The 13,976-nt window shown below is 41.5% G+C and overlaps 2 protein-coding genes across 5 annotated transcripts; one reads left to right on the top strand and one right to left on the bottom strand.

Annotated features, from left to right (window-relative positions):
• Positions 1–597: 597 nt before the first annotated feature.
• Positions 598–9,333, top strand: onecutl (one cut domain, family member, like). 3 transcript variants are annotated; one of them, XR_013818095.1, is made up of 4 exons: positions 598–1,009; positions 1,275–2,579; positions 5,740–7,959; positions 8,258–9,333. XR_013818095.1 is itself a non-coding variant. In XM_079838012.1 (3 exons), exons 2-3 carry the CDS (start codon positions 1,532–1,534, stop codon positions 6,048–6,050), a joined length of 1,359 nt encoding a protein of 452 aa, XP_079694138.1. In that variant the 5' UTR covers positions 599–1,009; positions 1,275–1,531; the 3' UTR covers positions 6,051–9,325. The 3 variants fall into 3 exon arrangements, 1 of the variants encoding a protein (XP_079694138.1); XR_013818096.1 differs by having other exon boundaries at positions 599–1,009; positions 5,740–8,012; positions 8,187–9,325; XM_079838012.1 differs by having other exon boundaries at positions 599–1,009; positions 5,740–9,325.
• A 51-nt stretch (positions 9,334–9,384) lies between these two features.
• LOC307139144 (cathepsin S-like) lies at positions 9,385–13,872 on the bottom strand. 2 transcript variants are annotated; one of them, XM_079838015.1, is made up of 8 exons: positions 13,763–13,872; positions 12,648–12,773; positions 12,254–12,376; positions 11,553–11,705; positions 11,132–11,362; positions 10,816–10,981; positions 10,578–10,680; positions 9,385–9,653 (listed from the first exon to the last, which is right to left on the bottom strand). In XM_079838015.1, the coding sequence occupies exons 2-8, from the start codon at positions 12,768–12,770 to the stop codon at positions 9,554–9,556; spliced, it is 999 nt and encodes a 332-aa protein (XP_079694141.1). In that variant the 5' UTR covers positions 12,771–12,773; positions 13,763–13,872; the 3' UTR covers positions 9,385–9,553. The 2 variants fall into 2 exon arrangements, with proteins under 2 accessions (XP_079694141.1, XP_079694142.1); XM_079838016.1 differs by having other exon boundaries at positions 13,705–13,799.
• Between the last annotated feature and the right edge of the window lie 104 nt (positions 13,873–13,976).

Here is a 13,976-nt window from a genome sequence, read left to right as displayed (position 1 = left end):
AAGAAACTTCTTGAGGGACCGTTAAAGTTCACGTTAATAGAACGAAATACAAAAAATATAGAAATTTGATATTTGGCTTCAAAATATTGTTGCGCGTATTTTCAATAGCAACTAGCAAATGCAAAATCGCGTTGGCTTGAGGAGGTAACCATAGCAACAGTAGGGGAGTAGGTAGGCTACTAAAATCCTTAATTGACCGAGAACATATTGCTACTAATTATCCATCATTTTGATAAATATTTACATTACAAATGTATGACAAAAGACTTGTGTTGTGTTGATGATCTGTGCGAGGTGCACCAGCAGACGATTTGGGTTCCTACTCGAGAAACTCGGCAGATTGCGCCCTAAAATGCACTTAATTAATTCTTCTTCCTTTTTTTTTTAAAAGTCAACTTACTCTGTAATTCTATATAATTCGAACACTGTCACGAGCCCCACCTAAGACAATGGCTTCTTGAGGTCCGCAGGAGGGAAGGAGTTAACGAGGGTTGTAAATTCACCCCACATCTGTCAGATTTTAAGAGTGTGACGTACGGAGGAGGGGGGCTGGGGGAAGAGAGAGAGGAGAGAAAGAGTTGGGGCCGAGATCGATGAGGATACAGAAGGGCAAAACCACAGAGATAATGACAGCGACGGAGCGCGATGCTTAGACATATATCGGCGCTTATTTTTGATTGCAGCATAGCGAAGTCCGGACATCGGACAAAATCACACGGCCTTACGCATCATTTGCGTTGCATCCTCCACAGTTGTGGTCCAGCGAGAGAGAATCTATAGCGGATAACGGCGGTGACGGACTGGACCGAGCCATTGCTTTTTTTTTTGAACACCGAAATGTGCTGATGACACACAAAAGTCGCTGTTACATAAAACCGGTTGTTGTGTGATTGTAAATTCGGGATTTCTGCAGGTGTATTGAATATCCCATCTCATTATCGGCTTTTGATTGTGTTTTGGTGAGGCTGATTCGCTTCTCTCCATCCAGTCGGATAAGCTACGTTGTGAGGTAAGCGAATCTAACTTAATTCTTTTCAACCTGTTTTTAAACCTCGATACGATTGTTTAGGTTAGTTTTGAATTAAAATAAATGTATTAAATAGATAGCCTACAATAAATAAGTATGCTATTAATAGACAACAAAAAGTTATTGCTTAATAACGGAATTAATCATCACGGTGGTTCAAGTATTTTGTTATTTGTGACGGATCAAACAAGCTGAATATATCATCAATAACAAATCAGTGATCATGGTCCTCCTGTCTCTGTTTCAGCGTTGGTCATCAAGGCAAAAGCAAGACTCACATGGATAAATCCAGATGCCTTTATGGAACACAGAATTTGCTTGCATGACCCAAGATGGTGCCACTGTGATGAAATGTCTCTGAGAGTACACTGAAATCAGATTTTGAGGTATAAACAGCATCAGGAACTGTTTTTATATTATATTACAGTAACCACACACTTGACTGTTAGAAAAAAACACGTCAGCTGGAATTTAAAGAAGAAGCGGAGTAAGGAAGGTAACAACATGGATGGCAATATGGGTGAGATGTCCGTGCACAGCCACGTAGAGCTGGCGCACAGTCAGGACAGCCGAGCCATGCTGCACTCTCGCGATCTCACGGCTGCTTTCCCTCGTCCCTCTCTGGGAGGCCCCGGCATGGGCCTGGAGTCCGACCACCAGAGCCCTGCGTACGACCACAGCATGGCAACTCTAGGGTATGGTAGGGATGCGCCAACCAGCTGTGGTAGCACCTACACCACACTGACACCCCTCCAACCCTTTGATGACAAATTCCACCATCATCACCACCACCATCCCTGCCTGCCCGTCAGCAACGTCATCGGCAGCTTCACTCTCATGCGAGAAGATCGAAGTCTAGGAGGAAACTACTACGCTTCGTATGGCAAAGAGTTTGGTTTGGGACAGGGTCTGTCTCCACCTCTGGGCAGTGCGGGCCTGGAGACCGCCATGCATGGCTATGGTAGCCTGGGAAGTCAGAATGGACACAGTAGCCAGATGCTTCCAGGTGGCCATGAGGTCCATATGGGCAGCAATGGGGGTAACATCTGTCGAACAGCGTCAGACTTTGTGAGGGAGATGTCACCACCCTCTTTGGGGGGCGAGCATGGGGTCAGCCACCAGCTAAACAAAATGGAGGCCCATCAGCACACTCCCACCTACCACCCCCATATATACAACCAGAGTTATCAGCACCACCTCCCCGGCCAGCAGGCCTCCAAGCTTGGGGAGCTCCCTTCTTTATCCCCTTCCTCCTCCGGCTCCAGCCTGGGAAGAGAGGGCATGCTGGCTGGCTCACAGAATGGTGGCGGAGGGGAGGAGATCAACACTAAAGATGTGGCTCAGAGAATCATCACTGAACTGAAGAGGTACAGCATCCCACAGGCCATTTTTGCAGAGCGGGTTCTGTGCAGGTCTCAGGGCACTTTGTCAGACCTGCTCAGGAACCCCAAACCTTGGGGGAAACTCAAGTCTGGCCGCGAAACCTTCAAGAGGATGTCCCGCTGGCTACAGGAGCCAGAGTTTCAGAGGATGGCCTCATTACGTCTGGAAGGTAAAACACCTGGGCTTGTTTAGTTGAATTGTAGTAGAAATGTATTGTCGTTGTGAAACAGAACAAATCCACAAAATTAACAAGTCGATCTGGGCAAGTATTGTTAAAGACAATGACAAGTGGTACATATATAATCAACCACAAACGAAATACAGTTTACAAATGACAGTTCCACAGATACAACAGTATTTTTCACCTACAGTTGATCAAATTACAGTTAAAATGAGCATACAAATTTGTTGCAATTATGCTAGATAAACATTTTTAATAGACGTTATTGAGAGATTTCACCTCAAACCCAGTGCTCTTGCCGTGTTACAATGTTTTGACACTGAAGAGGCTGAAACTTTAACTGTTGTCCAAAGCACACAAAGAGATCCAGAGAAAAACAGTAACATGAGAATGGACGATGGTGGGGGGGTGGGGGGCGGTACGTTTGGCGATGCAGGGATGGGGCGGTTTTCAAAATGTCGGCTGGCGTGCTGCAGCAGCCACTGAGGATTGTGGGGTGGGAGACAAACACAGACACGCAGATTCACCCGAAATCTTTCCGAATCCCAAGCGATCAATCACCTAAGCATGAAATACGCTTCAGAATGAATTATTCTGCTTGCATTACCACTACAGATATTGATTGGTGACCACTGTGCCCTCAGTCGTAGGGGTGTTCCATGCAACGAAATACATGGAATCAATCAATGCCCTGTTGGCCTGAGTGGTACCGTGTCCTGCTGTTGTTTTTTTGTGGTAGTCGCTTAACATGCCATTGTGGAAATCTTCGTGATTGGCAGTAAATGTTCATACAGGATGCTGAATGTAAACGCTGTTTTGTTGTTGTTTTCTTTTGCCGTTGAGTTGTTTTATTTTCCTGCATAATTCAGGCTTGGATTATTAGTCGGATTATTTGTCCTACATTTTAATTGATATCGACTGTGAATTTTCTGTCGGCCAATTACTATTTGATGGATTTTTTCCTGAGGCTTTTTTTCCACAGCTTCTGTGCACAAAAGCATAAGTGGACACCTCTGTATTTCCCTATATAACCCACTTTCCATGAGTGTTGACTTTTCTCACCATGCCCTTTGTTTAATTACTAGCTGGTATTGATTTCCTTGGGAAAGCAACGCAGAAGGCTCCTGCACACACCTCCTGTGAATAAGACGGCATGAGCAAACATTAGAATGCATGCGGCTACACGCCTCCTCTCTCAGAGGCAGCAGGAGTTCAACTTACCGACACATTTAATGATGATTCAGCTTAATGCAGTGATTTTTAACCAGTATTTACACAACAAATACCCATCCTTTTAAAATCCATCAGCACTTTTCAGATACTTGCCATTTGGAGGCTAACACGATGACACTTTTTATTTGAACATGGTTTCATGCATATTGCAAAAAGAGATATCACTGCCTTTATTGTACAAAAAAACTCATCTTTTAATATGATAAGACCTACAATTCGTATCCTGGTTTTCCTAGATATCACAAAACTATGCTCAGTTTTTCCTCAGGTCTTTTGCGTGGATGTGTTCTGTTTGTTGTGTCTCGCAAACCGACTGAGCTTTGATTGGGAGAGAGATGAACAGAGAGAAATTCAGTCGCAGGGCAGGGTAGAGATCATTACTCTAAAGCTCGGCGTTCGGACAGCATTGGGATTTCACACACAAGCAATGAAGCCTAAAGCTCTTGTCTTAAGGAATCAAAGCGGTATAATCGGCCTAAATAGCAGAGGCTCTTTCGCAGGTGCTGTTACTTTTACATTTTTAGCCCCAAACTATTTTTAAAATTGCGTAGTTACGTTTGGATCTCTGTCGCCCTGCAGAGATTGACAATAAATGTTGTTTGGCACGCAGAAGCTCCCCTTTCATCCAGCACTAAAGGGGTTAAAGCTCCTCTATAGGTCGGGGAGTCTGAGCAGCACAGATTTAATCAATAATTTCTATCAGCCCGTGGCCGAAAAAAAATCAGCAGGGGGTGGAGTAGGCAGGGAGTACGGCTTCGGGGGGAGAGGGGGGTGATAGGCAATTGGGGGGTGGGGGTGGTTTATGAAAAAGGCTTTCGATCACGTTTCAGCTACATGAGACAAGTGGTATACATCATGATTAGGGCCTGCTCCCACGATCATAAGAACTCTATGGGGGGATGTTTATGTCTGGGAGTGTGGTGCGGAGCTCAGGATTTATAGCATGGTAATTCCTACCTTTTACACATGATTACAACATCAGGAAGCATTTAGTTAATGGTCGCCGTTGTACTGGCGAAAGCAGGTGGGGCCGATCGAGAGGATCGGGAGTTGTTTAAATATGAGATATAGGTAAAATGCTGTATTGAAACATTAAAATGTGCATTTTGAGGGCAACAGACTTTCTAAATGTTTCATTTCCTCTGGTTTCTTTGCCATCTATTGTATTTGTATTTGATATAGATGGTTATTGTTCAGCACGTTTACAGTCTTTCTCCTTATCGCTTAATCTCCCTTATCCCGAATTTCCACTCGGGGATCAATAAAGTACATTTATCTATCTATCAAGTTGGCAGTTGTCTGATAGAGACTCTCTATGGTTTTCAGGCAATAGTCTGGTCAACACCCAGCACGGTATTTAATTAAGCCGTATATTATATAACAATAATAGCTGTATATGATAATTATTCAAAAAATAAAGATGCAGTGTTGACAACATTAGCTCTAACGGATCTTTTGCATCTTTTTCAACTGTGCAGAACCACTACTATTTTAAAGATTTTGTGTAGCCTTTGACTGTAATTTTCAGATTTTTTCCCCCCCATATTTTTCTACAAAAGCAAAGAACTTAATCATCATCCCTCAATCTGGTTGCAGTGTTTAACATTTTAAAATGTTGAGATCTTTCAAATTTGAGATTTTTTTTCAACTTTTCACTTGATGAAACTGTCAACCATCACTTGCTCATCTTTTTAATTGTTTACAGTTTGAAACCTTTTAAATAATTTATATTATCGTTAAAGACAAAAGCCACTTGTTAAAAATCCACACTGAGACTATTATCTCTGCAATTAAGAAAGTGTAGAGCCTATTAGATAACAAAGATACATTGCTAATAAAGATGAAAAGACCTATTTAGATTTTCAGGTCTCATTTGAAGACTAATGATTTTCTCTCTCTGTCTTTTTTCCCCCAGCTTGTAAGCGTAAAGAGCAGGAGCAGTCCAAGCTAGAGCGCAACCAGGGGCCCAAGCGTACCCGGCTAGTCTTCACAGACCTGCAGCGTCGCACTCTCCTGGCCATTTTCAGAGAGAACCATCGACCCACCAAAGACCTGCAGATCACCATCTCTCAGCAGCTGGGCCTTGAGCTTTCCACCGTAAGCAACTTCTTCATGAACGCTCGCCGCAGAAACGTCAACCGCTGGACCGAAGAGGGCCGCCCATCCTCCACCGGCTCGTCGGGGTCCAGCACCGCATCTCCGGCTGTGACCTGCTCCACGGCATGATGGGAAAACGAGCCGTTTTCCACTCTGCACAGCACAGGTTTACCTGTAGCTCCTAGAGTTTTTAATCAAGGGTGTTTTTGTATACAAATCAACAGCATATGAAACCAAAGATGAAGTCTTTAAGAGGGTGATGTCCGCAATGTCTAGATGAGACAAGATTTGATTGTAGTTTTAGCGTTGATTATTTTAGCTTTAATCGCGAAGGACGAGCCCGACACATCAGGGCTTATGAAATCATTCACGAATCAGCATATTGAGGGTTATGAATAGATATTGAAACTTGTTTATTTTGTAATTTGTTACAGCGTCTAAAATCAGTGCAAGGTCCAAACGTTTCTGGTTTTTCTTTGTTGATTGTGACAGACGGAAAGTCTGGCAAAATGATATTTTTAGGGTTCTCGAGAGAGACGATTTTGCAACAAATGGACAGTTAACGACCAAAGAAACAAAAGAAGGATGCAAGCGAATATTTCAGAGATTCCTTTGAAGGGAAAAACTACTGGACAAAGAAGCTGAAACCAAAATAAGAACATTTTTCGAGAGCTTGTTTTCTTTTTATACTCCTTCGTTACGAAATGCACAGGATGGTGTCGCATCCAGACAACATGAGGAAGGACTCAAAACAAGGTGGTGGGGGAAGTGCAGCCGTGACCCTTTTTGCAACAGACTTTAAACTTGTTGGTGAATTTCCGCCGACAAAATGGCTGCAAAAAGAATCCAGAACGCTCTCTTCTCTTGCAAAATGTCCATCCAATTTCAAAAATGATTTCTTAGATGTCACACTAAGGATGGAGAAATCTGGTTTTTGTTTTTGTTTTGTACAAATTTCAAGCACACAATCTGGCCGATGGCTGTTCGTACCGGAAAAAGCTCAAAATCTCAATGACCCTGATGAAAAATACTTACAAAAAGCTTGAATTGAATATGAACTGAGAACCACTTTGTGTATTTATAATTATTTATGTATTTATTTCTAATCTTCTAGCTATTTATTTTATTTATTTGCTAGTTACCGTCAGTATTTATTTCACTGAGTGTTGTTTGTGTGTGAAAAACGACCCTGTCTCTGATAGGAGTCCCAATACCAAAGATGAATATTTGTCCTCCCTGAATGTCCGACGTTTCTCATCTCCCGACCGCTGTGTTAGTATCTCGATAGCTAGGCTGGCGTACCCATCCATGTTCCTCATTCACACGTGCTGCATGTTTAGACCCTTTAGGCCGCAGCCTGACTGAACAGATCGAGACTCAGCGTGATCCCAAAACGGCACACAAGTGGCTATGAAGTCGAGATGCTTCTATATTTAGGCTGTGTTGAACTGTGATCTCCTCACTGCAGTCCACATTTACTGTACGACGATCATACATGCTGCGCCACAGTCTCTCGGGGTGGGCCGTCGAGGGAGAGATCGTCCCCTTTTCAATGCTCTTTCTCATTCCCCTGTGTTTAACCTTTGCAGGGCATGTAGTGAGGCCCCTTCCCGGCACGCACTTGAAAGAGGGCCCATGAAAGAGGCCATCGACTTTTGCCGACTTCAAAGAGGCCCTTTTTATCTGTGTCCTCTCTGCGGCTGGGGCCGGCGCTTGGTCGGGCCCATGGGCTTAGGGCGTTCACCAAGAGGGGTGGCAGATCAGAGGCTAGCTGCATTACTGAATCACGGCGAGGAAGGGGAGGGGTGGAGAATGGGAGTTTGGGGATGGGTATTAAAGTTTAATGAGCAACAATTGTAAGCGTGCTGTGCGCAGGGCAAAGGGTGTCAGCTTGTGCGTCTCAACTCTCCAGGTCACCCTGTTGCAGTGCTAGTAGTTTACTGAGCCTCTCTTTTCGTAGAGATGTAAGGATATAGGTTATTAAAATTTGCAAAATTACAGCAGCGGTAGATGGTTAGAGATCACTCGACGACCTGTAGTGCCAACCCGATCTCACGGCAATTCGTACATATTTTACGAGGTGGCTAATTCGTACGAATTTGTACGACCTCACTCGTACGAATGTGTACGATTTTTGCTAATTCGTACATATTTGACGAGTTGACAAATTCGTATGAATTCTTACGAATGACCTACCTCAAACCCCGCCCCTAAACCTACCCGTCACTGGGGTTTAGACAAAACGTACAAATTCGTACGAGTGAGGTCGTACAAATTCGTACGAATTAGCCACCTCGTAAAATATGTACGAATTGGTCGTGAGATAGCGTTGGTAGTGCCACGAGGATCAGATTTAGCAGATCATGGCTGACGTAAGTTAGTGTTTGGCGCCTCCTGGTGGACACTTTGTTCACACAGACTTGTTGACAATGAAGCCACTAATAAACCGCGGCATATTCTCGTCGTTTTTAACCTCTTAGGATATTTGAAATCGTGTAAATTTGAAATTATAGTTCCATTCCGCTATTCCACCGAGGGAAACCCGTTTGGCCCTTTTTGTTCTACCCGACAGCTCTAATTTCATCTACCTCAACTGTGTGTGATGTGTCGTAAAGCTGAGATGTAACTGTACCAAAGATCCCATCCATTCAGGGAGCGTCTGTGCGTTACTAAGTTTTTATAGCCAAATGTGCTGGAATCAATCCGTGAACACAACTAAATCACAGCCCTACCTGCAGGCAGAGAGAATTTGTGTGTTGAGTGTTTGTGTGTGTATGTTTGAGTGAGAGCGAGCGATTGAAGAACATTTATCAATATAAAGACCAAATGGGAATGACAATCGGAGCAAGAGAGGGGGTCTTGCTGATCTTATGATTGCTTATCCCTCCAAAAAGAAAAAAAAATACCAAAGTGTTACCGTGTAAAAGTGAGGATAGAGACCAAAATAAATGTTGAATATGTTTGTCTCTACAAATATGATGCAATTGTTCTAGCTGTATCATATGAATCACCCAAATAAAAATATAATTTTAGCAAACCTGATTGTTGGATCACAACATAGGCTGACAGAATTCACTCTCAATGCTTTTTTTTGGCATCTGGAGATCCACTTATTGATGGTTCAGATAAGCAGACTGGAAAGGTAGCAAGTGTTTTCTTTTTTTCCTTTTACCTGTCACTCATCTAAAATCTCTTTCTGCTGGTGTGAACATCTGTGTCATTTTATGCCATTCTCTCCCTTGTGTTACCTTATGAATGTGGCTAATCAACCAAAGGTGTAAAAATCACAGCAATCTAAATGTCAATCATAACTGGACATTGTGTGCTGATCTTGAAAAATCCTTTAATACCTCATGTGAAACTGTTCGTTGTGATGTTGCACTGAATAAAACCAAGTCATTTGTAAACATACTGAATAGAGTGAAAGCATATTTCCTTTAAAGCTTCAGAAATAGCCAAAGAAAACATTTAAAATTCTATATTTATTTTGTAAATACATTTGGAATTTTGTTTAAAAGGAAATGGAAATACAAAAAAAAAACATACATAGAACACATTTACTGTTAAGAAATTAGATTATAAAAATGTGCATTCTTGTTTGGATATTTTCATATATTTCAACAGGGTTTCATTTACATAACCGGGTAGCAGGCGTATGAGGCGATGCCACACATGTTGTTCTGGTTTCTGGCCATACGGATGTAGCCACCTTCTCCAAATCCGGTACCCCAACTTTTAAAGCAAAAAAGCAAACAATCAGCATCTGCATTTATTCATCTAAAGCCTGGTTTCACAGACAGGGCTTAGCTTATACTAGGATTAGGCCGTAGTTTAATTTAGACATGTAAGTAGCTTTTACAAATGTGCCTTAGAAAAAAAAAACATTACTGGTGTGCATCTTGAAACAAAACAATGGCACTGACATATTTTAAAGACCCCCTGTGGTGAAAATCAAGTTTTGAATGTTGTTTATATGTTTTTAATATGCTTTAAGACAAACCATGTGCAAATTCATAAATCAACATCATTGCTGTGTATTTTCTCCTTAAATCTCCAGTGAACCAAAGACAGTCTCAAAAACGCAGTTTGAAATCGCCTGTGTTTCTGACGTCACAGACTACCTTGTAACCAATCACGTCAACATGCGGGCGGGCTTTAGCATATCATGCTCTGAAGCAGGGGGGACTCAAGAGAAGCCAGCTTATCTCTGTATATTTTTCTGTTGCTATGAAAAATCAGGTACATTTAGCAATATAGCGGGTGAATTATGAATATGATGTATAACATTCTATGACGTTGTAAAGAGCGATACCATTGTGCAGCGTTTACTACAGAAACTTGAGTAAAAGTTGAGCGAGTGGATCTCTGTACTGCTGTGAGGCGGGGCTAATTTGCATATTCATTGTATGCGTATACTAAATAAAGCAAGTGTGTAGTTACATTCAAGCTATTTTAAGGCATGAAAAAAATCCACAGGAAAAAAACTTTTAAATGTCATTTTGGTGATTAAAAATTAGTTTTAAGGGATAAAATGATTGGCTACAGGGGACTTTAAGATTTGTCAGTGCAAGTTGCTTTCAATTAAACCCCCCCCCCCCCCCAAAAAAATTACTCATTCAGGTTATGCCAACAAAATTTCAGTCATTCTGATTGTACCTGTTTTTGACAAGCCAATAGTCCTGCCCATCAATCGCACCGTATCCCACAGCCAGCACTGCATGGTTTATATGTTGAGTGCAGGATGGGTCATTATAAACTCCTTTGGACAAATGCGAGATCATGTCAAAATAGTTTCCAAAAAAAAAAAGAAAATAATTTCGACCTTCATTTTGCAACTTAAAAACCTTAATCTGGTAATCAATATGATTGAAATGTGTAGGGAAGAAATACTCACCACTGTGATACAGTATAAACTTAGGGTGGGTGGCGTCTATGGCCACTGAAATGGGCCCGATGTTGGCAACAGCCTCCTTCAGGGCCTCCTCATCACCCTTACGGACAGAATAGCGCTTAGTGCAGTTTGCTGCACGCTGGGATGGATTGTATCTGCACTGCCCTTGCTGTAGGACACATTTATTTATTAGATTATACTTATAGATAATAATGGATTGCAGCCGTTAAAAACATATGCCAAAATATGCAATGAAGAGACCTGTCATGTATTGCTAAAATTTTCTAAAACTTTACTTGGACCCACACAAACAACTTACCACTGCTTCATAAGGGTAAGATGAATCAGAGTCTATGCCGCCATTATCAATGACATACTGGAAGGCCTGGTCCATATAACCGCCATTGCAGCCCATGTTGCCATATTTGGATTTGGAGGAACAGTCCACCATGTTCTGAGGACTGAGGTCGACCAGCTTTCCTGTGGTCTTCATCAGCTGACCTTCAAGAGCCCCAACGGAGCTGAACGCCCAACAAGAACCACATGCACCCTGACAGCAGAGAGAAAAGCAAGATAAAACTCCTAAAACAGGAAACTTGACATAAAAAAAAAAAATGCTTTTGTCTCTTATCTATCAAAAGGAACAAAAATGAGCTGTCCAACAAAATAAAAAAACTACAAAGACACAAATCTAAATGACCAAATATCAGATTGCATTCTCAAAATATAAGGTATAATACCTGGTTCTTCACACTGGAGACATATCCCTTCTCTCTCCAGTCCAGAGAGTCTGGGATAGAAGCCCCAGAAGAGCCCACAAATTCTGCCGTTTGCCTCTTAAAGCCAGGAGGAACACGAGTCCTGGCTAATGTTTGCAGGATTTCCTCCATTGTCTGTGATTTAACATAACAAACACAAAAATGTGAGTTTCAGATGAAGAAATTTTCGCTTGCTTTGCTGGGCATCTAATGTAGCCTATGTAGCTATAACCCTGAAGCCCAAGACTGGTTGCCCACTGAAGCTAAGCAGGGCTGAGCCTGGTCAGCACCTGGATGGGAGACCTCCTGGGAAAACCAGGTTGCTGCTGGAAGAGGTGTTAGTGAGGCCAGCAGGGGGCACTATCCCTGTGGTCAGTGTGTGTCCTAACGCCTCAGTATAGTGATGGGGACACTATAATTTCAAAAAGCAGCATCCTTCGGATGAGATGTTAAACCGAGGCCCTGACTCTGGTCATAAAAAAGGTCCCAGGATGTGCTTCAAAACAAGAGTAAAATGTAAACCCAGCATCCTGGTCAAATTTTCCCATTGACCTCTGTCCATATATACTGATTGGCTTCACCACAAATAAGCTAGTGTGCTGCACATTGATGGTGGTCGGTTTGTCTGACAAAAATCATGAACAAAGAAACGGAGTATACGGAAAAAGGGACATTGGACTCACCATGTCACCCATGTGGTTCATGGCCAGGTTATATGAATGCATGCCCATGGAGGCCTCCAGGTTGTGAAGGGTAATAAGTTGAAGGTTTTTCTCCCATAACTCCCTCCTGCCCAGTTCTTCAACCTGCCAAAATAAACAAAAGACAATTAAACAGTTTAATACAGCGATATATAAAACTATTGACATCACTGGTCAAACCATTTACGTCTCACATGAATGCAAATTAATAATTCAGCTAATAAGCCCATGAAACAAGTTTTACCAGTTTGATCAGCATCAAGGAAGAGTTTGTATTCCTTACTGGACATGTGATAAACAAAATATGATTCTAGCAGTGGGTAAAAGATCAGCTTTGGGATAATATGACAGATGCTTGTGAAATGCATATTGTCACCTCAGTGGAGTAAAACCTGTCATGCGTCTTCTTCCACAACTCCCAGTGCTGGTCGAGATTTGAGTTGAAATGGGCCAGTGCTGCGCTACAACACACGGCAAACAGCAAGCTCCCGAACATCATGGCCTGACAAGAGCAAAACAGCCCATTAAAGTTTTTATCTGTTAGTACTGTATATGCTCACACATCAACCACAGTATGAAGAGATTACCAACAGAAACTAAATACATATGAAGGATTATAAGTACATGTATGTCATATCATTCAATGTATTCTGTTTGTGGAGAAATTCAAAATAAATTGAGGGGGAGAAAAGAACTCTCCTTCATGAAATAATCTTTGTGTGTGTGTGTGTGTGTGTGTGTGTGTGTGTGTGTGTGTGTGTGTGTGTGTGTGTGTGTGTGTGTGTGTGTGTGTGTGTGTGTGTGTGTGTGTGTGTGTGTGTGTGTGTGTGTGTGTGTGTGTGTGTGTGTGTGTGTGTGTGTGTGTGTGTGAGAGAGGAGTTTTTTTTTTTTTTTTTTTTAAAGAAACGTTTATAAAATAATTATATTTCAAATAAATGCTGTTTGAATGTTCCGTTCACCAAATAATTCTGAAATCAAACACTCAACATTGATAAATATTTCTTAAGCAGAAGCAGCCAATCAGCATATTAGATCATGTGACACTGAAGACTGGATTAATGATAATAAAAATTTAGCTTTGCATCACAGGAATAAATTACAGTTTAAAACATAGATACAAAGTTCACAATAATAAATAAACAAAATCTGTATTTTTTTATCATATAAACGCAGTATTTGGAGATCATAGCTGTTTTCTTTCAAAATATTAACAAATATTACCGAAACCATTTTTTAACTGTAGTACATAGTTATAGATATATCTATGGAGTGAAACACGCCGTCATCCTAATTTTTCTATAAAGGAATCAAATCCAGACAACGTAATTTTAACTCTCTTATAAAACCAGTCAATACCTTAAAACTGAAAGAGAAACCTTCTGAGAGAAAAAAATGTAAACAAAGAAGATACAAGACACAAAGAATATACATACATATTAAAAAGATACATAAAAGTGAACGAGAAATGAATTCAGATGTGTCTCGTCTAACCTGTGCACTCTCTTTAAGCTGCACGATCTTTTCGTCTGTTGAGGAAGTGATAATGAATGAGAGTTCCTGGTTACTTTGCTTTTATTTTGTTCCATCACGTGCTAATCTCTGCCTATTGTCATGCGGCAGTTTTTTTTTGTTGGATCACCACATAGGCAGAATTCGCTCGCTCCCCGTAAAACCATAGGCTACATATATTTTTTGTCATCTTGAG

The sequence above is a fragment of the Gobio gobio genome (genome assembly GCF_949357685.1).
Source record: "Gobio gobio genome assembly, chromosome: 15".
Lineage (NCBI taxonomy): Eukaryota > Metazoa > Chordata > Actinopteri > Cypriniformes > Gobionidae > Gobio > Gobio gobio.
Note: the sequence above shows the minus strand (reverse complement) of the source record. Positions and strands in the feature narration are given on the sequence as shown.

What these genes read in the sequence shown, in the direction of transcription:
- onecutl (XM_079838012.1), top strand. Translation starts at nt 1,532, where the DNA reads ATGGATGGCAATATGGGTGAGATGTCCGTGCACAGCCACGTAGAGCTG. An exon ending in GGCCTCATTACGTCTGGAAG is followed by an intron (nt 2,580 to 5,739) that starts GTAAAACACCTG and finishes TTTTTCCCCCAG; the next exon opens with CTTGTAAGCGTAAAGAGCAG.
- LOC307139144 (XM_079838015.1), bottom strand. Translation starts at nt 12,770, where the DNA reads ATGATGTTCGGGAGCTTGCTGTTTGCCGTGTGTTGTAGCGCAGCACTG. An exon ending in ACAGGTTTTACTCCACTGAG is followed by an intron (nt 12,377 to 12,647) that starts GTGACAATATGC and finishes TTATTTTGGCAG; the next exon opens with GTTGAAGAACTGGGCAGGAG. An exon ending in TATTGGCTTGTCAAAAACAG is followed by an intron (nt 9,654 to 10,577) that starts GTACAATCAGAA and finishes TTGCTTTAAAAG; the next exon opens with TTGGGGTACCGGATTTGGAG.